Here is a 26,618-nt window from a genome sequence, read left to right as displayed (position 1 = left end):
TTCTGACCCAGCAGCGGCAATTCTAATGTTCTTATGTTCAAACCCCTGCTGCTCCATTTGACCCTAGGCAAATCATGTAATCCCCCCATTGCCCCAGATATATTAGACAGATTGTGAGCCTGCTGGAACAAACAGAGAAAAATGCCTTAGTACCTGAATAAACTCATATAAACCATTCTGAGCTCCCCTGGGAGAACAGTATAGAAAATTGAATAAATAAATAAACTGCAGTATAGATACACGTAGCATGCCACTTACATCCAATACCAATGCAAAGAACTGGTTATGAAAGTGTGGTAAATTACTGCAGCAAAATTTACCATGGGACTCACTAACCTGTCGTAACTCAGTACTGCAGTTTAGCAGTTCCTACAATAAGCTGCAGTAATTTCAGTAAAATTTGCCATGGTGATCACTTATCAACTCTCTGGAAGCCTATATAGCGCATATTACACTAGGCCAAGCAGTTCAACTCCAAGCAGTATTCATGAGACTGAAAGACATCAATGAAGCCAGTGTAGCAGATGCAATTGGAAGAATGGTGTAAAAAATGCAGCTGTAACCTGGGGCTTAAATGATAATATCTTTAAAGCTGATGTCCAATTATGCATTTTTTCCCCATTTCAATCTGGAAGAAGTGGTTTTGGGATGGCCATTGCCTCATTTAATTATGCAATTCTCAAGGGGATAAGCTAGAGATTTGAAAGTTAGTTGAAGGAGGGACCAAGCTGAAAGTTTACCTAGGGCACCAGCTCTGATCAGAGTTCAATCAGACATTATCATGATCTGAAAGAAGATTTACCCGTAGTTTGGTTTGTTTATCTATTTATGGATTCTGGATACTGAGTTTATATAATATTTATATTAAGCATATACTCATATAATAATAGGAATGGTCAATAAAACCAAAAAAGGGTTTAGTATTCCTTGTGATTCAATTTATTTTGAAATAATTATATAATACTTTATTATGAGTTTATAATATTAACTGACTATGAATTTGTTTTGCAGATTATATAAGACATTTTATATTCAGAAAATGGTATTTTCCTATTTATTACATACAATGATATCTTGATCAATATTATTTATGTGAGTTTATATGTTAATTGTCAGGTTTATGTATGATTCAATTTCATATATGTATAAAATATAATAATAGCTATTTAAATATAAGATAATAGCTTGTAGGGAGATGTTCTATACCTGATCTCGCTTTGTGTTTCCAAGTTTTTGTAATTATTTGGGGATGGGGGAAGGGAAGGGAGGGTGATTTATAATGAGGGGTTGGGAAGGGGATGGGGTTATATAGTAGATCTTATTTATTGGGAAAAGGATTTATTACACTTTACTTATTGGTTGATTTTTGATAAAACAAGTTTGATATTATTTAATGGATCTTAAGATATTATCTTTGAATGTTAATGGTCTTAACCATCCGATAAAAAGGAAAAAAGCTTTGCTATTTTTAAAACAGCAGAATGCGGATATTTGTTACATCCAAGAGACTCACCTGTCAAGTATAGAATCTAACAAATTGGAAGGGGGTTGGGTCAAACATTGTTTTTTCTCCTCAGCCATTGGGAAAAAGGCTGATGTTGCTATTTTAGTGAATAAGAAATGCTCTGCTTCATTTAAGTTAAATGCATCAGATCCTCTTGGAAGATGGGTACATGTGGAAATGAGCATGGGAAATACTACCATGATGCTTTTCAATGTCTATGCCCCTAATTCGAACCAAATTGAATATTTTAAGACTCTACAACAACTGATTCTTCCACTGGCTTCCTCTAAATTAGTGGTGGCGGGGGACTTCAATGCTGTTATAGATCCTTTGGTGGATAAAAATCCCAGAAGAATTATAAAATCATTAGGATTAGATAACTTTGTACAATCCTGTGACTTGAAAGATATTTGGTGTGTACTTCATTTTGATGGTCGGGAATTTTCTTTCTGTTCACATGTTCATAATTCATTCTCAAGAATAGATTATATTTTTGTTTCAAATCTATTAGTACATCAGGTAACACAAGCTGCCATAGATCCAATCATTTTGTCAGATCATGGTGGGGTGTGGATTGAACTTAAAGTTGATGATCAAGATTGTAGTAGACCTATATGGAGATTTGATAATACATTTGCTTGCTGAAAATTTTCTATTAAAAATGAAGGATTACTTCCAACTTAATACCACAGATGAAATCTCCATGGAAGTTTCATGGGATGCTTTTAAAGCAACTATGAGAGGTCAAATTATCTCTTATTTGGCTCATCTTAAGAAACAGGTTAAAAAACAATTTTCTGATTTAGAGCACGAAATTAAAGTTTTAGAATCAAAATTAATAGAAAAATGGGAATATTCTACACAACAGGATCTTTTAAAAGCTAAAGGTAAATATAATGAGATTTCGTCTAAATTAGTAAGGAAAGATTTATTTTCTGAGCAAACTTTGTATTATGGAAACTCAAATAAGGCGGGAAGAATATTGGCAAATTATCTAAAAGCGAAAAAAAGGAAAACAAAAATAATTGCCATTAAAGATGAAAAGGGTGATATGCATACTCAAATTAAACCTATTTTAAAACAATTTTATAAATCTCTTTATTCTTCTGAGACTTATTTGGATAAAGAAAAAGATGGTTAGAGTTTTTGAAATTATTGGATGGACCTAAAATTCCTGAACATATAGAAAGAAGTTTGGAATAGCCACTATCATTAAAAGAATTGCAAACAGCTTTGAAGTCCCTTAGAGTTGGATCCGCTCCAGGTGGGGATGGTTTTAAGGTAGAGTTTTATAAATCATTTCAAAATGCCCTATTGCCATATTTATTAAATTTATATCAGACTCAACTAAATAAGGGTTGTATTACAGGCACTATGGCAGAGTCTTTAACTATAGTTTACCTAAGCCAAATAAAGATCCCATTTTGGTTTCAAATTATAGGCCTATTTCTTTAATCAATGTAGATGGTAAACTTTTAGCTAAGACATTGGCTTTAAGATTGGCTAAAGCTCTCCCTTTCATTATAGGTATGCATCAAACAGGATTCGTTGCTCAAAGACATTCTTCTAATAATACTAGACTGGCGTTTCATATGATGTATTTAACAAAAGCTATGAAAGATCCGGCTTTTTCTGTGTCCTTGGATGCAGAGAAGGCCTTTGACCGAGTAGAATGGACCTTCATGTATCAAACAATGGAATGGTTTGGTACAGGTTCAGGATTTATACAAGTAATACAAACGTTGTATAGCTCCCCTGCTGCTAGGTTGTATATTAATAATAATTTTTCAGAACGTTTTAATTTACAGAGAGGTGTTAGACAAGGTTGTCCCTTATCTCCTTTGCTTTTTGATATTGTTTTGGAACCCTTGTTATTAGCTATTCAACAGATGAAGGAGATACAGGGTATTCCGTGTTCAGATAGAGAATATAAAGTATTTGCATATGCGGATGATATCTTGCTTTATTTGAGAAATCCAGAAACAACCATTCCATGTTTGCTTCAGTTGATTGTGAAATTTGGAAAGATTTCAGGTTATAAAATAAATTGGAATAAATCAGAAGTTCTTCCACTTACTGTACATTATACAAAAGGTTTATTTGATGCATTTTCATTTGTATGGAAGGAAGATGGACTAAAATATTTAGGGGTTTGGATCAAAAATATAGTGGTTGATACAATGAAAGTAAATGAAAAATGTTTATTACAGAAGGTAACAGAAATGTGTGAGCAATGGAATCCTTTGCACTTATCTTGGTGGGGGAAAGTACAAACTGTTAAAATGATGATTTTACCTGTGGTTTGTTACCAAATGGGAATGTTACCAGTTTTCTTTCAGGGGTCTTTTTATAAAAAGTTAAATAGTATTCTAACAAAATTTATTTGGATGGGTAAATCTCCTAGAATTGCTTTAGTGTCTTTGCAAAAGCCAATTATGGAGGGGGGGGGGTAAATTTTCCTAATTTCTATAGGTATCATCAGGCCTATATTTTGCATCAAGGTATGTATTGGGTCCTCCCAGAGCCCATTGATAATATCCAAGACTGGTTTTGGTTAGAATGGCGACTTATGTTTCCTTTGCGACTTGGTCATGTTCTTAGTATCAAAATGCCAAGGTTATATAAAGATCATAGAATATTTGTGGATACATGTAAAACTTTATGATATGTAAATAATCTAACTCCTATTCCGATAAATAAATCAACAAATCAAACGATTTGGTTAAACCCCAAGATCAAAATTGGCGGTTTTAAAATTATTTGGAAGCATTGGATGATGGCAGGAATACGTACATTGGAAGATGTAATATCTAATGGTAAGCTGCTTGAGTTTTCACAATTGCAACATAAATTTGGTCTTAACAAATCACAAAGTTTTAGATGGTTGCAATTGAAGCAGGCCATTGAGGTGGGGTTCCCTGAATGGAAAACTCTTAATAATCAATTCTTATGCTTTCAGGTAGATTTCATGGAACACCAGGCCGCACAGTGGTATAAATTAATATCTGGATTTGTGAATAAAAAACCAAAAACTGGTCTTCGGGACATTTGGAGCATTGAGATTAAGCATCAAATTAATGCGTCTCAATGGCCACGAATTTGGTCTTGAAGGTTGAGATGTACAGTGTCTGCATCTATGAGACAAACATGGTTCTTTCTTTTGCATAGAGCTTTTTGGACCCCTGTTAGTTTACAAAAATTAGATAGCTCTAAGTCTAATAGATGTTGGCACTGTCATCTTGAGGCTGGGGCATTAGATCATCTTTTATTCTATTGTCCTTTTATAGTAGTATTTTGGAAATCAATTTGGCCTCAAATAAATAGGATGTTAGAGAATCCGGTGGCCTTGACATATGATACTATTTTATTTGGCATGTCAATGAGAGCAAAGAGTCAGATTTCGTAAAATAATAATAAACTTTTATTTATATTGACTGGAGTTGCCATTCAACAGATTACATTCAATTGGAAAAATTATGACAGATTGAACTATAATTTTTGGTGGAATTCTGTATGTCATATATATAAAATGGAGCATACAATAGCAACACAAAGAGGATATTTTGGTAAATTTCAGAAGATTTGGGGACCATTAACAGACTTTTGTAATGAGTAATAACATTTTCCCAAAGTAAGATATTTGACATGAAGGGATGTGGGTGGGTATAAGTATTAAATCCTGTAATGTACAAGAATATTTAAATATTTTTGATGTAGTGAGGATGGAATTTTTGTAACGGGAGGGAGGGGATGGGAGGTTTTCTAATTTGATAACAATTGTTTAGATACTAGGAATAGTTCATGATATTCAATATATTATAGAATATAGATGTTGATTGATATGTTATATTTTCATTGATATATGAAAGTTGATCAAGTGTATATTTGTAAGTTTGCATGATTTTTCTGACACACTTGTTGAAATATGTAAAAATGAATAAAGAATTGGGGGAAAAAAAAGTAGATTTACCCCCCACCTACCCCTTTTACAAAGCCGTAGTATGTTTTTTAGTGCCGGCCATAGCGGTAATAACTCCAATGCTCATAGGAATTCTATGAGCGTCAGAGTTGTTCCCACTGCGGCCAGCGCTAAAAATCGTGCTATGGTTTTGTAAAAAGAAGGGTTAGTAGTTTCTACCATGATCCTATTCATTTTTTTTTTCTTTATTTGCTCTCACATCATCAGTCACTTAACCCTGCCCAACAAAATATGACCAGATTGCTTTGGATTGCGATTTTCTGATCCATCTCTAGCTCTCAAAGATACTTGATTAATTAAAATTGCACCTGTATGGCTTTGGGGAAACAAATAAAAAATGACTCGACGTTTGGTAACACCGGTAGTGCAATGTATCTGAATATACTAAGAAAATTCAAGTGATGTATTTAATCTTAAATGTTTTATTAATTGTATACTTGATGTAAGTTTTAAAAATGAATAAAGAATTACAAAAAAAAAATAATAAAATTGCACCTGTCACAGGTCTGTTCTGCAGAATCAGATGCATCACATTTCAAAGAGACACTGAGTAAGGCGAAAACAGGGAGACTCACAGAAATACCAAAGGTTGCAGATTTCTTGCTGAATCTGTGCAGGAACCATTGCCAAAATGGAACACTCAGCACTGCGGATATCTGATGATAGAAAAAGAACAGATTTAATGAGAAAATAATTGTTTACTATGTTGTAGAACAAAGTCAACAGTCTAGTCTGGAGGCTCACAGAATCCAAAAACAACACAAAGAATCCTTTAACGTCCATATCTAATATATATATTTTTGTCATGTGCTTTCTTTGCTTTCAAGAATGAGCTGATTGGAGCACTGTTTAGTCAGGAAAAAAAAGAGTAGCTTTTTAGCAAGAAAACTAAAGCGATGCTTTTCATGTGCTGTGCTTCAGTTAATGGATCTTTTCCTCTAATCAGCAAATAACATTGCTGTTTGTCCACAAAAATAGAAGGTTTTGCATGCACTATATCTGTTTTGATGTGCCCCATTTATGTGGTGACTTATTAAATGTATTTTGAGCTTAATAAAGCAAAATTAAAAACCCAGAGAGCTATTTAGCAAATTGCATTAAGGACATCCAAACTGTGCCTAAGTTCCGCAAGAACATCCAAAGAATGCCTATGTTCCATCCATAGAACTCAGGTCTATCTGAAGCCTAAACGGTGCTCAAAAGTAGACTTCCTTACAGTGCTTATAAGATCCAGTTTTAGCTATGCTGCTTGCTAGCTCACTCTGTAGCACACTGGTTAAACCTATACCCATCTATCCTAATGTTGCTGGTTCGAATCCCAGTCACTCTGTCTGATGGAAGAGAAATAAATAAAAGCATTAAACAAAAACAACTCCTAGTATTACAATTATAATGAAAAACAGTATAAAATCGCCATTCTAATAAAATATTATAACATTAAGGGCATTTTTGGACATTCAAATTTCACCTAAAACCTGATTCTCTAAAGGACACCTAAAAAGTTAGACGCCTAAACAGTGCTGAACTCTACTAAGTGCGATTCTACAAAGGACGCCTAACATAGGCATCCAACTTTAGACGCATTTTGCAGAATCAGAGCCTCTGTGTGTACCTGAAAAAATTATTCCCTCGTATGCACATATGTATTTGCCAACAAAAGAAGTAGAGAATCAACAACAGGTGGATCAGGACATTGTACCTCAAAATATCTGAGCGGTGTTGGAGACTTTTGATAAAGATTCAGTCATTAATTATAAGGAAGGTTAGGAAAAATTGATTATATGGTATATGTCTTTAGTGCTTGATATGAAATGATTGGTGGGGGGAGGGAAATAAGCTTTATAAATTATTTCATTGCTGATTATTAAGTGTTTTAATTAAATTCAAATGGTTGTATTTATTGATACGATAGTATTTCATGTTGTTCTTTTTGTGCACTTGATGTAAGTTTGAAAAAGAATAAAGAAATTAAAAAAAAAAAAAAAAGATTCAGCTAAACCTTCTACTTTAATAGCTACAGTAGCTTTAACACCAGATAAGATGTAGATTTTGAAGATTTTTTTTTTTTTAAAAACAGACATAAAGGGGAAATTCTGCATAGGACGACAGTTTCTGCGGAAGCGGCTAAGAATCGCACACAGAATCGCATCTGCCCTAAGTCTTCAACAAAATTGCAAAATATGTCTTTAAGCACAATTTTCATAGACACAATCCCATATCATTCACAACCATAACAGATTTCTTCTGTGTTATGAGCCATTTGGTGCAATCCGTTAGTGAGGGTGAAGAATTTTGCGTTTGGCAAAGACCGCTGATGGAGAATTAAAGTCGCAGCCCTTGATAAAGCTGGAGGTAAAACAGGGCCACTGTTGGGCTTTTTTGTGAATGCGAGATACAGCTGGACTTTGTTGTTGTTGTTTTTTTCCAACTGTTATGGTTGTGGGTTGTGAATGATATGGGATTGTGTCTATGACAACTGTGCTTAAAGAAACATTTTTGCAATTTTTTTTTTTTGTGAAGGCTACAATAGAGTGATACACTTAAAGTGGAGGTTTTTTGACCAGTGACTGGAGAAGCTCCTATATATAAAATCTATTCAGTCTCATGAAGTTGGGACTTGGTGGAACAAGATATCTGAAGTCTTTTCTCCACTATTTTAAACTAGTGCAGTCTTTATTTGATATAATTACTAACGTGCTTAGCCTGTTTTCTGGTTATAATCTCTATGGGCTTCTTTTACTAAGCAGCGATAGCGTTTTTAGCACGCACAGAATTTCAGCACGTGTTAATGCGCTACGCAGTTAGAACTAATGCCAGCTCAATGCTGGCATTAGCGTCTAGTGAACGCTAAAACCGCTATTGCAGCTTAGTAAAAGGAGCCCTATATTTTTTTAGGCTTTGCTAGTAAGATTACATAGTTTATTCCACTTTATAACTCTAGTGCAGTGGCGTACCTAGGGTATGTGGCACCCGGGGCCCATCATTTTTTGACACCCCCCCCCCCCCCCTCATGTAAAATTTTTTTTTTTTTTTTTTTTTGCAATAACCATGAAATGGAATAAATGGTCAGAATAGAAACAGGCAGTGAAAATTTTCTTTTTTTTTTTTTTCCAAAGTATTTTTATTGAGAATGGCAAAAGGTCCAGACAAGCAACCATGGTCTGTACAGAAACTTATACATTATCAAAAAGAACACAGAATGAGAGTAACAGCAACAACAAGCATGAACAAGCCTCTCCCAAGAGAAAATTGCCAATGAGAGGCATAGCAATACACAACAAAAGGCCAAAACTTGGGGCAAGCAAACAAATCCCACCCCAGAACCCACAAGAATAATAAGCCGGACTAGACCCTCAGCCATATTTTATAATGAAAAAAACCCCCACAAGCAACAACACCCAGACCGCTCACCAGACACACCAATCCGCACAACAAGCACCCAAGAAACACCCAGCCACCACCCAGACAAAACTACCAGACACACCTACCCCACCAAGCCCAGACCCAACCCCCCCTCCCCAGAGAGTGCAAGCGCAAAGTGGACCGTGAAAAGGGCAGCTGCAGAAGTGGAAAGCCCCAGATAAGTAGGTTAGCTAAAGAAAGCCCACAGATAGAAGAAATCAGGATAACAGAAGTTCCAACAAATGCTCCCACATAAAATTTTCTTTTATTGAACCTCATTTATGTAACCATTATTCCAAACATAACATAACATAAATTATGTCTGAATTGTCATGACATCAGAAGTACATATGGAGTAGTTGCAGGTGATGCTTGGGACAGTTCTGATTATGTTAGTTTGGTTTTATGTGTTTTTTTAATAGAAGGGTTTTTATTTCTTTTTTTAAGGTTTTGTAGTTTGTGGTCGAGGTCAATAGGTTGTAGAGTTGGGGGTCAAGTGTTGCAGCTCGAATGGCTAGGAGGTTGTCGAACAGTTTTTTTCTTTTGACGTTTTTGGTTGGAGGGTGTGTGAATGGTGCGTGAGTTCTCCTATGTCTGTTTGAAGTGGATTGAATTATTTAGCTGAAGAAATTAGTTACCCCCCCCCCCATTCCACACACATTAATTCTCTTCCATTTTTGTTCCCATTATAAAAAAACACTGATAAGTTCCCAGGAAAAAAATACATTAAAATAAGAAGTGAAAACAAAGGCCCCTACAGATGAGAACATAACATAAGAATAGCCTAACTGGGTCACACCAATGGTCCATCATGCCCAGTAGCCCATTCTCATGGTAGCCAATAGTGCTGCCCGATTCAGAGAAAAATATTTCATTCGATCCGATTCACCCTGTTGAATCGATTTTTCGATTAGATTCACTGTTAATGACACCGCTTTTTAAGTTTAAACAAAGTATAACAATAAATTTCACAACAACAATAAATTTCACAAAGTACTTAAAAAAAAAAAAATCACATTTTTCCATTAAAGCAGTTCTGGAGACATTTGCTTGAACAGTCTTTTTTCCCAGTCCATAAGCAAGCAATATGAAAAAGATTTCCTTAATTATCTACTCAAACATTTTTGCTATTTACTTTCATTGTACCTATACTATTATTCAGTAGAAAAAATGGACTTAACTGTGCAGGAAATGAATCTCCTCATACACCCACCATATAGTGCAAAAATGTGCAAAGGTCTGTTTTTTTCTTTCGATCACTACATAGCCTAATGCCACACAAGCAGCGCTGTTACAAACATATTCTGAAGGTCAATGCTAAGGTTGACAAAGTTTCCTTCCTTGGACCAGAAGGAGATACTGACAAACCACTGGAAGAGATTCTAAAACAACTACCCAGAAATAACACCCAAAGACCCACTCAGTGTGTGAACCAGTTGAGTGGAGTGGACTAACTGGGGGTGGAAATGGGCCCAGAGTTTGCTCAGCAGAATTTCCCAGACTACCTCTTCCTCTCAACACACTGACATGCTACCACCACCACCAACACTAGGAACACCTCACCGAGTATGCCAGCAATGCTTATAAACTTTATAAAACACATTATTATATTTTCTTATAAAGCATATATTTTAACTGAACTCAGCCTTGCCATTCACAAAAATAGAAAAGTTCCCATTTCAAGCTGTCTCATGTACACTTTTCAAATCTAACATATTGTAATCACAAAACAGAAAATAAAATTATTTTTTCTACCTTTTGTTCTCTGATCAATATTCAAATCTTGTTGGTCCCAGGCTCTTGTTGTCTTGCTTGCCAGGGTCTCCTTTCTCCGTGCTAACCATCCGTCTGCCATCTCTGTTCTCCCCTTCCGTTTCCCTTCCCTCTCCCGGAGATCTGGCATCTTTCCTTTTTTTTGTCTCCATCCACAGATTCACCTTTTCTCAACTCCCCACCACCCCAGGATCCACCATCTCTCCCTTTCTGTTCCCAACTATCCTCCTATCCAGTATCTCTATCCCCCCTCCACACCATCCCCTGTTTCCAAGTTCTCTCCCTTTCTGTTCCTTCCCTCCCTAAATCCCATTATGCACCATCTCTCTCCCACTCCTCTGTTTTTAGACCCATTATTTCTAACCCCCAAAGTCTGGCATATGCATGTATCTTTGAACCCCCCCTTCCCTCTCTCCCTCTGTGTACTTTTACACCAGGACCCCCCTCCCCCGAAGGTCTGTCCCCCCTCCGAAGGGCTACACCCCACCCCTGAAGACCTGCACCCCCCGAAGGACTTTACCTCCCACCCGAAGGTCTGTCCCCCTCTGAAGGCCTAACCCCCACCCCTGAAGGACTGCACCCCCCCCCCCGAAGGCCTGCACTCCCTTGAAGGTCTGCACCCCCCCGAAGGCCTGTCCCCCCCTTGAAGGCCTGTCCCACCCCCTTGTAGGCCTGTCCCCCCTTTAAGGCCTGCCTGCCTGCCTTTCCCCCCCTTGAAGGCCTGTCTCCCCCTTGAAGGCCTGCACCCCCCTTGAAGGCCTGCACCCCCCCTTGAAGGCCTGCACCCCCCCTTGAAGGCCTGTCCCCCCCCTTGTAGGCCTGTCCCCCCCCTTGTAGGCCTGTCCCCCCCCTTGTAGGCCTGTCCCCCCCTTGAAGGCCTGCCTGCCTTTCCCCCCTTGAAGGCCTGCACCCCCCTTGAAGGCCTGCCCCCCCCCTTGAAGGCCTGTCCCCCCCCTTGTAGGCCTGTCCCCCCCCTTGTAGGCCTGTCCCTCCCTTGAAGGCCTGCCTGCCTTTCCCCCCTTGAAGGCCTGCACCCCCCCTTGAAGGCCTGCACCCCCCCTTGAAGGCCTGCCCCCCCCCTTGTAGGCCTGTCCCCCCCCCCTTGTAGGCCTGTCCCCCCCTTGAAGGCCTGCCTGCCTTTCCCCCCTTGAAGGCCTGCACCCCCCCTTGAAGGCCTGCACCCCCCCTTGAAGGCCTGTCCCCCCCCTTGTAGGCCTGTCCCCCCCCTTGTAGGCCTGTCCCCCCCTTGAAGGCCTGCCTGCCTTTCCCCCCTTGAAGGCCTGCACCCCCTTGAAGGTCTGCACCCCCCCAAAGGCCTACCCCCCCCCCCCCGAAGGTCTGCACCCCCCTGAAGGCCTGCCTGCCCCCCTTGAAGGCCTGCACCCCTTGAATGTCTGCACCCCCCCCCCGAAGGCCTGTCCCCCCTTGAAGGCCTGCCTGCCTGCCTGTCACCCCCTCCCCCTTGAAAGCCTGCTTGCCTGCCCGCCCGCCCCACCCTGAAGGCCTGATGCCCCGACCCACCCCGAAGGACCGCTCGCCCCCCTGGCCTCCCCGCACCACCTATGAACAGCCGCAGCAGGATCGCGAAGTCAGCGTCGGGTACCAGCCCTAAGGGGGTGTTCCCGGCCTTGCCGTTCAGTCCCCCGCCACCCCCGAAGGACCGCTCGCCCCCCTGGCCTCCCCGCACCACCTATGAACAGCCGCAGCAGGATCGCGAAGTCAGCGTCAGCGATCCCTGCTGCTTCCTGCGCCACGGTCCCGCCCCTCCTCTGACGTCAGAGGAGGGGCGGGATCGCGTCGTAGGAAGCAGCGCAGGGATGCTGACGCTGACTTCGCGATCCTGCTGCGGCTGTTCATAGGTGGTGCGGGGAGGCCAGGGGGGCGAGCGGTCCTTCGGGGGTGGCGGGGGACTGAACGGCAAGGCCGGGAACACCCCCTTAGGGCTGGTACCCGGGGCGGCCCGCCCCCCCCGCCCTCCCCTAGGTACGCCACTGCTCTAGTGTCTTTCAACAAGTCATTTAAAGACCATTTTTTACATGAAATCTTGGCTTGGCTCGGCTCATGTAGAGGTTACCTCCTGACTTCTAATTATCATATAAATTCTTGAATTGTACAACTTATACATGAGTGTGCAGCGGCCACAAAGAGAGCGAATAGAATGCTAGGTATAATCAAGAAAGATATTACTACCAGAACAAAAGAAGTTATCTTGCCGTTGTATCGGACAATAGTGCGTCCACATTTGGAGTACTGCGTCCAATATTGGTCGCCATACCTTAGGAAGGATATGGCATTACTCGAGAGGGTTCAGAGAAGAGCGACACATCCGATTAAAGGGATGGAAAACCTTTCATACGCTGAGAGATTGGAAAAACTGGGTCTCTTTTCTCTGGAGAAGAGGAGACTTAAAGGGGATATGATAGAGACTTACAAGATCATGAAGGGCATAGAGAGAGTAGAGAGGGACAGATTCTTCAAACTTTCAAAAAATAAAAGAACAAGAGGGCATTCGGAAAAGTAGAAAAGGGACAGATTCAAAACGAATGCTAGGAAGTTCTTCTTTACCCAACGTGTGGTAGACCTGGAATGCGCTTCTAGAGGACATGATAGGGCAGAATATGGTACTGGGGTTCAAGAAAGGATTGGACAATTTCCTGCTGGAAAAGGGGATAGAGGGGTATAGATAGCGGATTACTGCATAGGTCCTGGACCTGTTGGGCTGCCGTGTGAGTGGACTGCTGGGCACGATGGACCTCAGGTCTGACCCAGCGGAGGCATTGCTTATGTTCTTATGAGTATCAGTGATAATTCTGTTCTTGGAAAATTTACCTGGTCTTTGTGTCAGTATTGATAGTATAGAGGGAAGGCTGTCGCTCTATAACAAGGGTCTCAAAGTCCCTCCTTGAGGGCCTCAATCTAGTCGGGTTTTCAGGATTTCCCCAATGAATATCCATGAGATTTATGTGCATGCACTGCTTTCAATGCATATTCATTGGGGAAATCCTGAAAACCCAACTGGATTGCGGCCCTCAAGGAGGGACTTTGAGATCCCTGCTCTATAATGGATTGTACAGGGTACTGCTGTGATCTGCAAATTTAACTCACCAGGATGGTCAGTACCAGATTTTGGAAGTGATCTCGCAGATCTGCCGCATGAGTACAAAACAAGACAAAATTGCTTTGTTCAAGCTGGGAAATAACACAGAAGGTTATACTCAGCATTAGATTATTGTATTTCTCATAGTCATAAAAATAAATTAATAATCAGTAGTAGTATACATTAATGCCCGCAGGAGTGTCAAAGAGAACCACTATGTGCAGTGACTAGGCTACAGGCCATTAATGTAATAAGCTATGTGTTATAAATGCATGCTGAAAATTACCACACAGTTGCTTAACACATGCTTTATTTTTTTTTAAACCTATTTGTGAAGCACTAAAGTAACAGCAAGAAAATTTCTATGGTGTTAAATAAAAAAAAAGTGCAAGTAGAAAACTGCACAGTTTATATTATCGGGTGTTTCTGCATATAACATTAACATATGCATTTATATTCCACTTTACCTTACAGTTCAAGGCAGATCACATAATAAGAACATAAGATAACTTCATTAACAAAATCAGTCAATACATATCAGTCCTCTAAAACCTCTTTGATGATAATTAATCACAATTATATGATCTAACCTTAAATATTTTTGGAACAATAATGTTCTCAATTGTTGTCTAAACAACTTATAAGATGATATCATTCTAAGTTGCCTAGGCAGCAGAAATTTAAATGTATTCACTTTACTTTTAGAATGATTGGTCTTTTGCCACCTTTTTTTCACCCCAGCTCAAAACATCGACTCAAGACCAGGAATTCAATCAGGTGCACCAAGCACAGACCTCTTTCTTTCCTCTCCCAAGTTCCTAGCTGGTACTGCAGGACTGTTGGGTAGGGTTGCCAAATGTCCGGGAAAACTCAGACGTCATCTTTTTAGAGGACTGTCCAGATGCCTGGATGGACTTTCCAATACCCAGAAGTTTGTCTGGCTTTTGGAAAGCCCCGACGAGCTCCGGCCGCATCTGGAGGGCACCTGAGCACACATGGATGACATCACACACATCCATGTATGCTGCAGGTCCTCTAAATGCAGCCCGAGCTTGTTGAGGAAGAGAGGAGGCTTTGTTGGGGGGTGAGGGGCTGGAGGGCAGAACAGGGAAGGGCTGGAGGTGGAACTGGGCAGGGCTGAGACTGAATGGGGTGGAGCCAGGGGTGGAACAGGGCAAGGCCATGTGTTCTGAATTTTGTGGATCAAAATATGGTAACCCCACTGTTGGGTGCACACATGCACATATTTTCACGTATATACTCCAAAGGTGATACAATTTTTTGTTTCCCAACAGGCAGAGTACAGGGAATTAAGTCAGTGTGGGGTATACAAAGCCATTTTTGCACAGATGTGATTTGTGGGATGCATGTTTCATAACAGTGATGAGCAATGCCTATTTAAATACGTTTTGCTTTGAGTACTATTTTTAGGTGGATGGAGTATAAAAAGGACACAACAAAACCTGTATGTCAATGAAAGCAAATCCTGTTATCAGAACCGGCAAGAGAATTAATACCGCTGAAGTGCAGTTCCTGTATAATATATGAATGCTCCACATACAGTACCCACTAAGAGGTCCTATTCTGTGAACTGTGAAGTGGAAGCAGTACACAGGTGCGGGGAATATACAGCTATCCATAACTTTTTTTTTCACACAAACATTTGATTTTGGCAGGTTATGCCCGTGTGTGGGGTATATACGTGAAAATATGGTATTTCTTTTGATACAGTCCATTGGAAGAGGAAAGGTCTTCACTCCTGTGTATTAGAACTGGAGATTCATGGTTGATGCTGAGATTATTTCCCACATAGTTTTATAAAAGATTATCTCTGCACTTAAAACACTATTTTATCTATGGAAATACATTTTAAAATTACCACAAAACATTTAACTAAATAATAAACAAATTACCTGAACAGCAGCAGAGATGAGAAGAAAGGCAGCCATGAGGTTCAAATATGGCCCATGCTTCATAGTGAGTTTGAATCCTCTAAAGAAAGGCATTACTGAGTCTGAGTTTAAGGCATAAGGATCTTCAGAGGGAGAAGAGACATAAATATTATTTAAAAATCTAGATGTTATACACAAAACCTATCAGATGCTGAATAACAACTCTATTGTACCACACTTTGGGCTCCTTATACTAAGCTGCACTAGCGGTTTTAGCGCGTGCTTGGTGCGTGCTGCATTGCCCCGCGCGCTAGATGCTAACGCCATCATTGAGTTTTCAGCGCATAGCATGGGGGGCAGCGCGCGCTAATCTGCAGTGCGTGCTAAAACCACTAGCGCACCTTAGTAAAAGGAGTCCTTTGAGTTAAAAGCAAGGCATGTAATCAAGCTAAATAAATAGAAAAACTTAAGGGGCAATTTTCAAACGGTTTAGGCTCCTAACTTTGAAACTTTACTATGGTAAATTATAATTTCTGGTGGAATTCGTTGTGTCACATTTATAAAATGGAAAGAACAATAGCTATACAAAAAGGGAATTATAATAAATTTAAAGAGATCTGGGGGCCATTGACAAATTATTGCAATGAATAGATACCATTTTCCATTATAAGTACAAATGCAGATATGGGGATGGGGGAGGGGTTCTGAATTTTATTAAATGTTTAGATCAGTAGAAAAGAATATTTATATGATATATTTGATTGAATTTGTTATGGGAAGGTGGGAGGGAAGGGAGTAAACTTTATGTATTAATGTTATAAAAGACAGAAATTCCTTAGGGGAGGGATTGGAGGCATTGGGGTAGGGTTACCAGACATCCAAGAAAACCTGGACATGTCTTCTTTTTAGAGGACTGTACAGGTGCCCAGATGGACTTTCCAAAACCCAGCAGTTTGTCTGGGTTTTGGAAAGCCTACTAGAACTAAAAGGATGTTGAAGATGAAGTAGTGAGGCTAATTGGAAACAACCACAACAGATGAACACCTCACTAGTTTGGGTTTAATCACAGGATGGAGGAAGCCTTCTGTATGATTCACATCTAAATATGAGTGTAACCACTGTTGGCTCTCTTCATAGCCTCATGGTGCTGTATTTAAATACTGTTGCTTGACTTACTATCATTCTTTTAAAAATAAATAAAGACTATACAACGGAACACTCGCTCCTGCTTGATACACTGCTGGACCACCAGGGATTCAAAAAAGGTATATGGGGGAGGCAGGAGGGAGTTAAAAAATTGTTAGTCTGCCGGGATAGGAGACAGGAGGGATCATATGGCAGGTCATATGGCAAGCCAGTAGAGGCTTGGAGAATACCCAGCCAGTCATTCAAAATGAATATGCATAAGATAAATCTGGATACAAAGTCTCCTTGGTCTGCAAATCTATTTCATGCATATTCATTGTGAATGTCCTGAAAATCCAACTGGCTGGATGTATCCCGAGGACTGGAATGAAAACTACTGCCTTAGAGGGGTAGAGTCTGTAAAACTGCTGGAGTGATAAGCTGCCGTTTGCCTGTCTTCTCAACTACTGATCACTTCTACTGTATATGAAATGAGCTGAGGATGATGAGCAGGGATATTCAAGAAGCAAAAATTGCACATAGAAGTCCCAAAAGAGAGTCATATCCTATAACGTAGTAAGGGGGGACAGGGGAGGGAGGACTGCCTCAGGAGCTGTCTTAGCAGGGGCACCACCCAGCACAGCAGTGACATGACTGGCAGGGATCCTCAAGCCCTGCCAGATGAAGACTCTCTCTCCTCCCTGACCCTCTTAACTGCACTCCCTCCCACCCTGGTACCTTTTAATTATGCAGTGGACAGAGGAGACCCCATAGACATCATATATCTAGATTTCCAAAAAGCCTTTGACAAGGTGCCCCATGAACGTCTACTCCGGAAACTGAAGAACAATGGGGTGGAAGGAGACGTACATAGATGGATCAGAAACTGGTTGGAGGGTAGGAAGCAGAGGGTAGGAGTGAAGGGCCATTACTCAGACTGGAGGAGGGTCACGAGTAGTGTCCCGCAGGGCTCGGTGCTCGGGCCGCTGCTATTTAATATATTCATAAATGATCTAGAAACAGGGACAAAGTGTGAGATAATAAAATTTGCAGACGACACCAAACTATTTAGTGGTGCTCGGACTATAGAGGACTGCGAAGAATTGCAAAGGGACTTGAACAAGCTAGGGGAATGGGTGACGAGGTGGCAGATGAAGTTCAACTTTGAGAAATGTAAAGTATTACATATGGGAAGCAGAAACTTGAGGTACAACTATACGATGGGAGGGATATTATTGAATGAGAGTACACAGGAAAGGGACTTGGGGGTAATGGTGGACATGACAATGAAGCCGATGGCACAGTGCGTAGCGGCCACTAAGAGAGCGAATAGAATGCTTGGTATGATCAAGAAGGGTATTGCGACCAGAACAAAAGAAGTTATCCTGCCGTTGTATCGAGCGATGGTGCGTCCGCATCTGGAATACTGCATCCAATTTTGGTCGCCTTACCTTAAGAAGGATATGGCGTTACTCGAAAGGGTTTAGAGGAGAGCGACACGTCTGATAAAAGGTATGGAAAACCTTTCATACGCTAAGAGATTGGAGAAATTGGGTCTCTTTTCTCTGGAGAAGAGGAGACTTAGAGGGGATATGATAGAAACTTACAAGATCATGAAGGGCATAGAGAAAGTGGAGAGAGACAGATTCTTTAAACTTTCAAAAAATAAAAGAACAAGAGGGCATTTGGAAAAGTTGAAAGGGGACAGATTCAAAACGAATGCTAGGAAGTTCTTCTTTACCCAACGTGTGGTGGACACCTGGAATGCGCTTCCAGAGGACGTAATAGGGCAGAGTACGGTAACGGGGTTTAAGAAAGGATTGGACAATTTCTTGCTGGAGAAGGGGATAGAGGGGTATAGATAGAGGATTACTACACAGGTCAAGGACTTGTTGGGCCGCCGCAAGAGCGGACTGCTGGGCACGATGGACCTCAGGTCTGACCCAGCAGAGGCATTGTTCAGTGAACAGGGACTCATATCCGCTGCTCATGCCAGTCTCGTGCCTTCTTTCTGATGTAACTTCTTGTTCAGGAGGGAGTACTGTTAAAGGCCCCCATCACTAGGAGGGGGTGGAGGGAATACCAGTTGTCATTCTCCTTCATTATGTCACTGGTCATACTCTACTCCTTCTATGGGCCAGTGAAGTAGAGTCACCTATATGGCCCACTTCTCAGGCTGAGGTCAAAGAAGATGTAGTTAGTCAAGTGAATGGGCTTAGAGGAGGCTATCTGATGATTAGAGATATCTAAGAGAAAAAAAAGAGTCAAAGGACCTGAGGAATGGATGGAATATAACTCACCATCTTTTTCTGTTACTCCAAGGAAAAGAATAACTGTGCAGAACAGATAAACACCTCCTATGATACCAGCAGCAATCATATAAACTTTTTCCTAACAAGAAAAAAATAATTATATATCTACATAATTATTGTTATTTCTACCCAGAAATGCTGCATTCAATCTAACAGTGGGAAAAAAATAACACACTTAAAAAGTTAAGGTTTCTATTTTGGTGCATGCTTCCTTTTACTTTTGGTAGAACAAAAGCGTAAATTATAGAGCCTTCATTTCTCAGATTTACGGAGAATGAGGAAGGGTGGGATTTTTTTCTGTTTTTACATTTATTTGTATGTGGTTTTGTTATTTATTTGGCTCATTTGTAATGTTGTTTTATGTACGCTTGTTACTTTATTATACAAATAAGTATAATCTTTTTTTATGTTTATAGTGAGAGGTAGAATGAAGACAATTTATATGCTTAAGTATTGTAAAGTCAGGTCTATTGATTTTAGACCATGTATATGGGGGTGATAAAAAGTTCTCAGCTCAGCCAAGAAAGGAATGACAGGGAGCCATGAAACTGACAAGTTATTCCACATATTCACACCTAAGTTCAACCCCCTTGGCATATTATGTCTGAAGTTTTTGTAACCTTTCCAAATATACTATGTCTGGTCACTGAAATAACTGCTCCACTGCTGCAATCACCTCTAAATTACTCAAAAATTGTTATCCTTTCAAAATCTTTTTAAGATTTGGAAACAGAAAATAGTCAGATGGAGCAAGATCTGGTGAGTAGGGTGGATGGTCTATGCACTGAAGTCCAAACTTCATCAAAACATCCATTATTTTACCAGCTTTGTGAGCAGGCGTGTTGGCATGCAAAAGGAGAACTCCTTTCTGTAGCTTCCCGCTCCTTTTTTCTTTCAATGCCTCCTTTAATTGGCACTGCAAGTTACAGTACTATTCTGCATTAACTGTTTGGCCCCTTGGAATTTAGTCATTACAACACCTTCCTGATCCCAAGACACTGTGACCATGACCTTTCCTGCTGATTTTTGGGTCTTGAATTTCCTTGGCCTTGGAGAACCTGAGTGCTACCATTGCATGGACTGTTGTTTTGTCTCAGGATCATAGTGGTGTAACCATGTTTCATTGATAGTAACTAGTCATTCCAAAAAGTTGGCACCAGCTCACTGAAAATGCAACAAAATCAACTTGGAAGTGTCCACTTAACATCGTTTCTCATCAGCATTCAAAAGCTCTGGAGCTACTGGTGGATTGGGTTGACCACTGGACCACCAGGGACAATGTGCTGTAGCTTTGGGTGAGGTTGGGAGTCCGCTAGACCGCCAAGGATATCTTTTTCTGGTCAAGGGAGGATTCAAGGAGGGGGGAAGGAGGGAGTCTGCTGGACCACCAGGATTTTTTTCAGCAAGGAGGAGTTCGGGAGGGGGTCCACTGGACCCCTGTGGATTTTTATTTATTTATTTATCCATCCCCAGTACTCTACAACCTATTCATGAGTTCCCTAAGTGAGTGATGAGTGCCTATTATCATATGCAGACGACATTCTCCTACTCATCCCTACAGAAAGTAACTCCAGTGACATCCCCCTGAAAATAAACAACATGGGCTACACTTAGCTAAATACAATGAAGACCAAAGTACTATGGTTTCACATTTCTCTGCAAACAATCCCTACAGCCATCACCCTACCCTCAGGAACCAAAGTAGACATTGACAAAATTTCCAAAATTCTTGGAGTCACATTGGACTCTATCCATTCCTATGAACCTCAAATCTCCAACTTACAGGAAAAAAAATTTCTACAGTATGAGAAAACTCAGACTGATCAGACCTTTCTTTCACAAACATCAGTTCGCAATTTTAATACAAACACTGATACTGCCTCAGACTACTGCAACTCCCTCTATGCAGGCATAAATTCCATTCTCATCCACAAACTACAACAAATTCAAAACACAGCAATATGATTTATCTTCAAACTAAGAAAAATTGACTCCATATCACCTTATTACAATAGCCTTCACTAGTTGCCTATCTCTGCACAAATTTGCTTCAAAATATAATGCATAATGTACCATATCTTATAGCAAGCTCTGCAGAACCTCTCATAAACCTTTTCATCAATTTCTGATCCCTTTCAGCCAGAATCATCAAGAAACTCCTTCTGATCCTTCCATCACTAAAACACTCATCACCTACATCAGCACAAAGAATTGGAATAGCCTCCCAGCAACTATCAAAGCAGAACACTACTACCTTAGGTTTCAGAAGAAACTAAAGGCTATCCTCTTGGGACAATATACTGCATTGACAATTGATAGAAAGCTCAATATCTTCAACAAATGTCATAACTCCACTCTGTGTTATCTGTACCTCTAATGTCATCTTCACAACTCTCTTTACATCCTCTCTTCCTTAAATTTATCTCATTCTTAATTACTGTCCACTAACATAAAAATAGCCTTACTTGGTCAGACCAATGGTCCATCAAGCCCAGTAGCCCATTCTCACGGTGGCCAATCCAGGTCACTAATACCTGACCAAAACCCAAAGAGTGTAAAACAAAAATAGTCTTATAGCCACATCCCACCCGAACTTGAGATATTTTGAGACATGGGGTAAGTACAGATGATCAAACAATTCTTTCAATATTCTTAAGTCCTTGACATAAAGCTGAAAATGCTTTTTTTTTCAAAATAAACCTTTTAGCTCTTGAATCCTGATCATATAAAAAGAAGTTTGGAAAATCCAATATCACTACAAGAATTACAAACAGCATTGAAGTCTCTTAGAGTGGGGACCGCTCCAGGTGGTGATGGTTTTACGGTAGGGTTTAACAAAGCATTTCAAAATACTCTTTTACCTCATTTATTAAATTTATATCAGAATCAACTAAAGAAAGGTTGTATATCAGGCACTATGGCAGAGTCGTTAACTATTGTTTTGCCAAAGCCAAATAAAGATCCCATGTTGGTTTCAAATTACAGGCCTATTTCCTTGATAAATGTGGATGGTAAATTATTAGCCAAACTTTTGGCTATATGGTTGGCAAAAGCTCTTCCTCACATAATTGGTATGCACCAAACAGGGTTTGTTGCTCAGAGACACTCTTCTAATAATACCAGATTGGCATTGCAAATGTTATATTTAACAAAAGAAATTGGAGATCCGGCTTTTTCTGTGTCTCTGGATGCAGAGAAAGCTTTTGATCGTGTGGAATGGACATTTATGTATCAGGCCATAGAGTGGTTTGGTATTGGTTCGGGATTTATACAAATGATTCAAACTCTGTATAGCTCTCCTGTTGCTAGATTATATATTAATAATAATTTTTCTGATTGTTTCAAGTTGCAAAGGGAGTTAGACAGGGTTGTCCTCTATCTCCTTTACTTTTTGATATAGTGCTTGAACCCTTATTATTAGCAATTCAACAGGTGAAGGAGATACAGGGTATACCGCGTTCTGGTAGAGAGTATAAAGTATCTGCATATGCGAATGATATATTGCTTCATTTGAGAAATCCTGAAACAACCATTCCAAGTTTACTGGATTTGATTGAAAAATTTGGAAAGTTTTCAGGATATAAAATAAATTGGTCTAAATCAGAAGTTCTTCCTTTGAATGTGCATTGCACAAAAGGATTATTTGAATCATTTCCTTTTACATGGAAAGAAGAAGAAATAAAATATTTAGGTATATGGATAAAAAACACACTTGATGAAACAATTACAATGAATGAAAAAAGTTTATTACAAAAAGTAACAGAGTTATGTGAGCAATGGAATCCTTTACATTTATCTTGGTGGGGAAGAGTCCAAACTGTCAAAATGATGATTTTGCCTGTTGTTTGTTATCAAATGGGAATGATACCAGTTTTTTTTCAGGGGTCTTTTTATAAAAAATTAAATAATATTCTTAGTAAATTTATTTGGCTGGGTAAAGCTGTAAGAATTGCTTTAGTGACTTTACAAAAACCAATTGAGGAGGGAGGGGTAAATTTTCCAAATTTTTATAGATTTCATCAATCCTATATCTTGCGCCAAGGTATGTATTGGGTCCTCCCAGAACTCATGGAGAAGCTTCCGGATTGGTTGTGGTTGGAATGGCAGCTCATGTTTCCTATCAGGCTTCGTCATCTGCTTAGCATTAAAATGCCTAAAATAAGGAAAAGTAACAGGATAATAATGGACACATGGACAACATTAAGATATGTTTACAATTTAACTCCTCTTACTATTCAAAAATCTACTTGTCAAAACATATGGCTAAACTCCAAGATACAAATAGGTGGGTTTAAGATTGTCTGGAAGGATTGGATTGAAGTAGGAATACGTACTTTAAATGATGTTATATCAGATGGTAAACTGCTGGAATTTTCACAATTGCAACATAAATTTGGGCTTAATAAAAAACAAAGTTATAAATAATTGCAATTGAAGCAGGCCATTCAGGCAGGGTTCCCTGAATGGAAGTCTTTGAATACTCAATTTACTTTGGAATTCTTATGCTTTCAGGAAGACTTTCTGGGTCACCAGGCCGCACAGTGGTACAAAATATTATCTGGCTATTTAAATAAAAAACCAAGAACTGTACTTAGAGATATTTGGAGCATTGAGATAAAGCATCAAATTAAAGCATCTCAATGGCCATGTATTTGGTCTTGGAGGATAAGATGTACAATGTCTGCGTCTATGAGGCAAATATGGATTTTCTTGTTGCATAGAGCACTCTGGATCCCTGTTCGTTTAAAAAAATTGGATTGCTCTAAGTCTGATAGATGTTGGCATTGTCATCTTGAAGCTGGAACCCTAGATCATTTATTATTTTATTGTCCTTTTATTAATAATTTTTGGAAATTGATCTGGGGTCAAATAAATTATATATTAGAGAATCATGTGGCCTTGTCATACGATACAGTTTTGTTTGGTATGTCCATGAGGGCCAAGTGTCAAATTTCCTCAAATAATAATAAGCTTTTAATGATTTTAACAGGAGTTGCCATCCAACAAATAACTTATAATTGGAAAGACTATAGAGGGTTAAATTACTGTTTTTGGTGGAATTCGGTGTGTCACGTATATGAAATGGAGAAAACATTAGCAGTTAGAAAAGGATATTTTAAGAAATTTAAAGATGTGTGGGGACCATTAATAAATTACTATAATAAATAATTGTATTTATCCCCATTTAGTATGTATATGGTGGGTGGGTGGGTTTTATGTAAAAGTGTGTTAAGTAATTAAAAATATATTTGGATAGGGAGGGATGGGAGGTAATTTATATTATGAGATGATTGTAGAATTTCAAGAGAAAATGTATATTATGATTTGATTTATTGTACACTTGTTTGAATATTTTAAAATGAATAAAGTATTTTTTTAAAAAACTTTTTAGCTCAAAATTTTCTCCAATCAATTCTCTCCAATTACATATTTACATGGGGGGCATTTTTTTTTCATGTACATGATCATCTCTCCCTTCCTCTCCTTCACCCAAATTCTTCCTCTTTGCTTTCCCCCACAGATGCAACATCTTTCCTTCCCTCTCACCAATCCCCTTGTGCCTTCTCTCTGCAGCATCTTTCTATCCCTCCATCCCTCCTATCCCCCTGTGCAGCAGAACCCTTACCCAGCTTCCATCCTTCCCTCCCTCCCATCCCTCATGCAGCAGACACCTTGCCTAGCTTCCATACTTCCCTCCCTCCCATCCCTCATGCAGCAGAAACCTTGAGAAACTGCTGCTGCCCCTACTGCGCAGCCAAACCACTGAACCCCCGCTGACCCTTCATCGTTCCCTCCCAACCGATCCTCCCAACCACAACCATAAATACCTGCTGGGGCCTTCAGTGTACTGATGACATCATCAGTGACGCAGCACACAGAAGGGCCCAGCGAGAAGGCCACAAAGCAGCCTGTGAGTGCTCCTGGCCCAATGCTCCTCTGCCAGAAGGTATTTATGGTTGCGGTCAGCGGGGATCGATTGGGAGGGAAGGATGGAGGGTCAGCGGGAGTTCGGCTGCGCAGCGGGGGTGGGGGCGGGGAGAGGGAAGCGTGGCTGCCTACAACCTGGGCTTATTTTCGGGGGTAGGGCTTATTTTGGGGGAAATACGGTAGTAATTTGTTCCATTTGCATTACAGTATGTTTGTAATAGTTTTATGCATGTATAATGATGACTAGAATATAACAGAAATAAATGAAAATGAAATCTGCTCAACTGAGTGCAGTTTTCTAATGAAATTACAGTTGCTTTTATGCAAATCAATGAGCTTGTCTTTTGGACATGGAATACTTACTGCGTGAAGCTGGTAAGCCAGTGGCTGGTAGAGGCTGGAGTTGTGTGGCACTAGAGCAATATGGGTACTATTTTCAACAAACTCTGCTGTTGCATTATTTGAGACGCAGTGTGCAGATGTGTGAGCACTTGCTACAATCTGTCCCTGGACTGCCGCTCCAAGCAAGGTCCCAAGCACTTCTACTGTCATTCCTGCACAAAAATATAATATTGCAACACAATATGCTTTATTCTGCCTGTTTTTCATTCTTAAAAACAAAACTGTCAACACACACACACACACACACACACGTTATAAGAGAGTGATTGTCACAACCCCTGATTCAATGACAATAACCAAACAAATACAACACCATCCCAGTTCATTAAAAAGGAAAAGATTTATTTACATTTTCAATAATGTATATCCTTGAGTTATTTGTCCTATACACCTGTCACATTCCATCAAACTAAGCATCTACTTGTTCTTCGATCATGTCATAGTAACCCGAAAGCATCACTGAAGTAGTACAATTGGCGTTTCACAGATGGCATGTTCTAATGTGTACTGTAACAGATATCCTGGGTATGCAATAGGGTCACAAAATACTATACTGGTCTCCAGCTCCAAAGAACCTCCGCGGTACTACAGCCTAAACTTTTATGGCTGCTCAAATTGTAAGGGCTCAAATGGAAGCCTAATTTTTGGCCACCTCACCACCTTAATCTCACATTCTTAGCCCTCTGGAGGAGTTCAGTTCAAAGAGGTTAGCTGAGTGATGCTGATTGGGGTACTTCGTTTACAAGGGATGGTGCTGAGACATGTCTGAATAAGTTCCACGGAACACAACTCATTCAAAGTTGATTCCATCTCCCCAATTAGAGTTTTTTGAGCAGTGAGTACTTGTGGGATAAGTTCAGAGAGCGTGAAGCTTGTTGACAGTAGGGATGCTGAAGAAGATTAAAAGTAAACTGGTGGCTACTATTTGAGGCGTATAAGAAAATTCTGCTCTCTCTTCCCATGTTTACATCAGAAGCAGGCACAGTGGGATGGGGTGATGCAGATGTGGAGATATGGGCTGTGGTTATCAAAGAAATCAGGGAGGACAAGTCAGTGTTTATCAGTGTGGTGGTGGACCATATCCAGGAGAAACTGAGTGCACACTTGAAGTAGCAGAGGACTGTCTTGAATTGAAAGAGGAGTGGGGATGAAAGAGACATGAGAATCATTGCAGTAATGGCTAGAGACTTTAGAAGATAAGGTA

The 26,618-nt window shown here is 39.9% G+C and overlaps 1 protein-coding gene across 1 annotated transcript in view; it reads right to left on the bottom strand.

The window, feature by feature from the left end:
• MFSD2B (major facilitator superfamily domain containing 2B) overlaps positions 1–26,618 on the bottom strand; it is a 138,213-nt gene that overhangs the window by 40,286 nt on the left and 71,309 nt on the right. The window contains exons 6-10 of the mRNA XM_033937131.1: positions 25,376–25,566; positions 19,073–19,163; positions 15,669–15,790; positions 13,764–13,847; positions 6,059–6,139 (exon numbers count right to left, since the gene is read on the bottom strand). Of these exons, the coding sequence (XP_033793022.1) occupies positions 6,059–6,139; positions 13,764–13,847; positions 15,669–15,790; positions 19,073–19,163; positions 25,376–25,566 (569 nt within the window). The remainder of the gene's footprint in view (positions 1–6,058; positions 6,140–13,763; positions 13,848–15,668; positions 15,791–19,072; positions 19,164–25,375; positions 25,567–26,618) is intronic.

This window comes from Geotrypetes seraphini, chromosome 3 (genome assembly GCF_902459505.1).
Source record: "Geotrypetes seraphini chromosome 3, aGeoSer1.1, whole genome shotgun sequence".
NCBI classification, from domain to species: Eukaryota; Metazoa; Chordata; class Amphibia; order Gymnophiona; family Dermophiidae; genus Geotrypetes; species Geotrypetes seraphini.
Note: the sequence above shows the minus strand (reverse complement) of the source record. Positions and strands in the feature narration are given on the sequence as shown.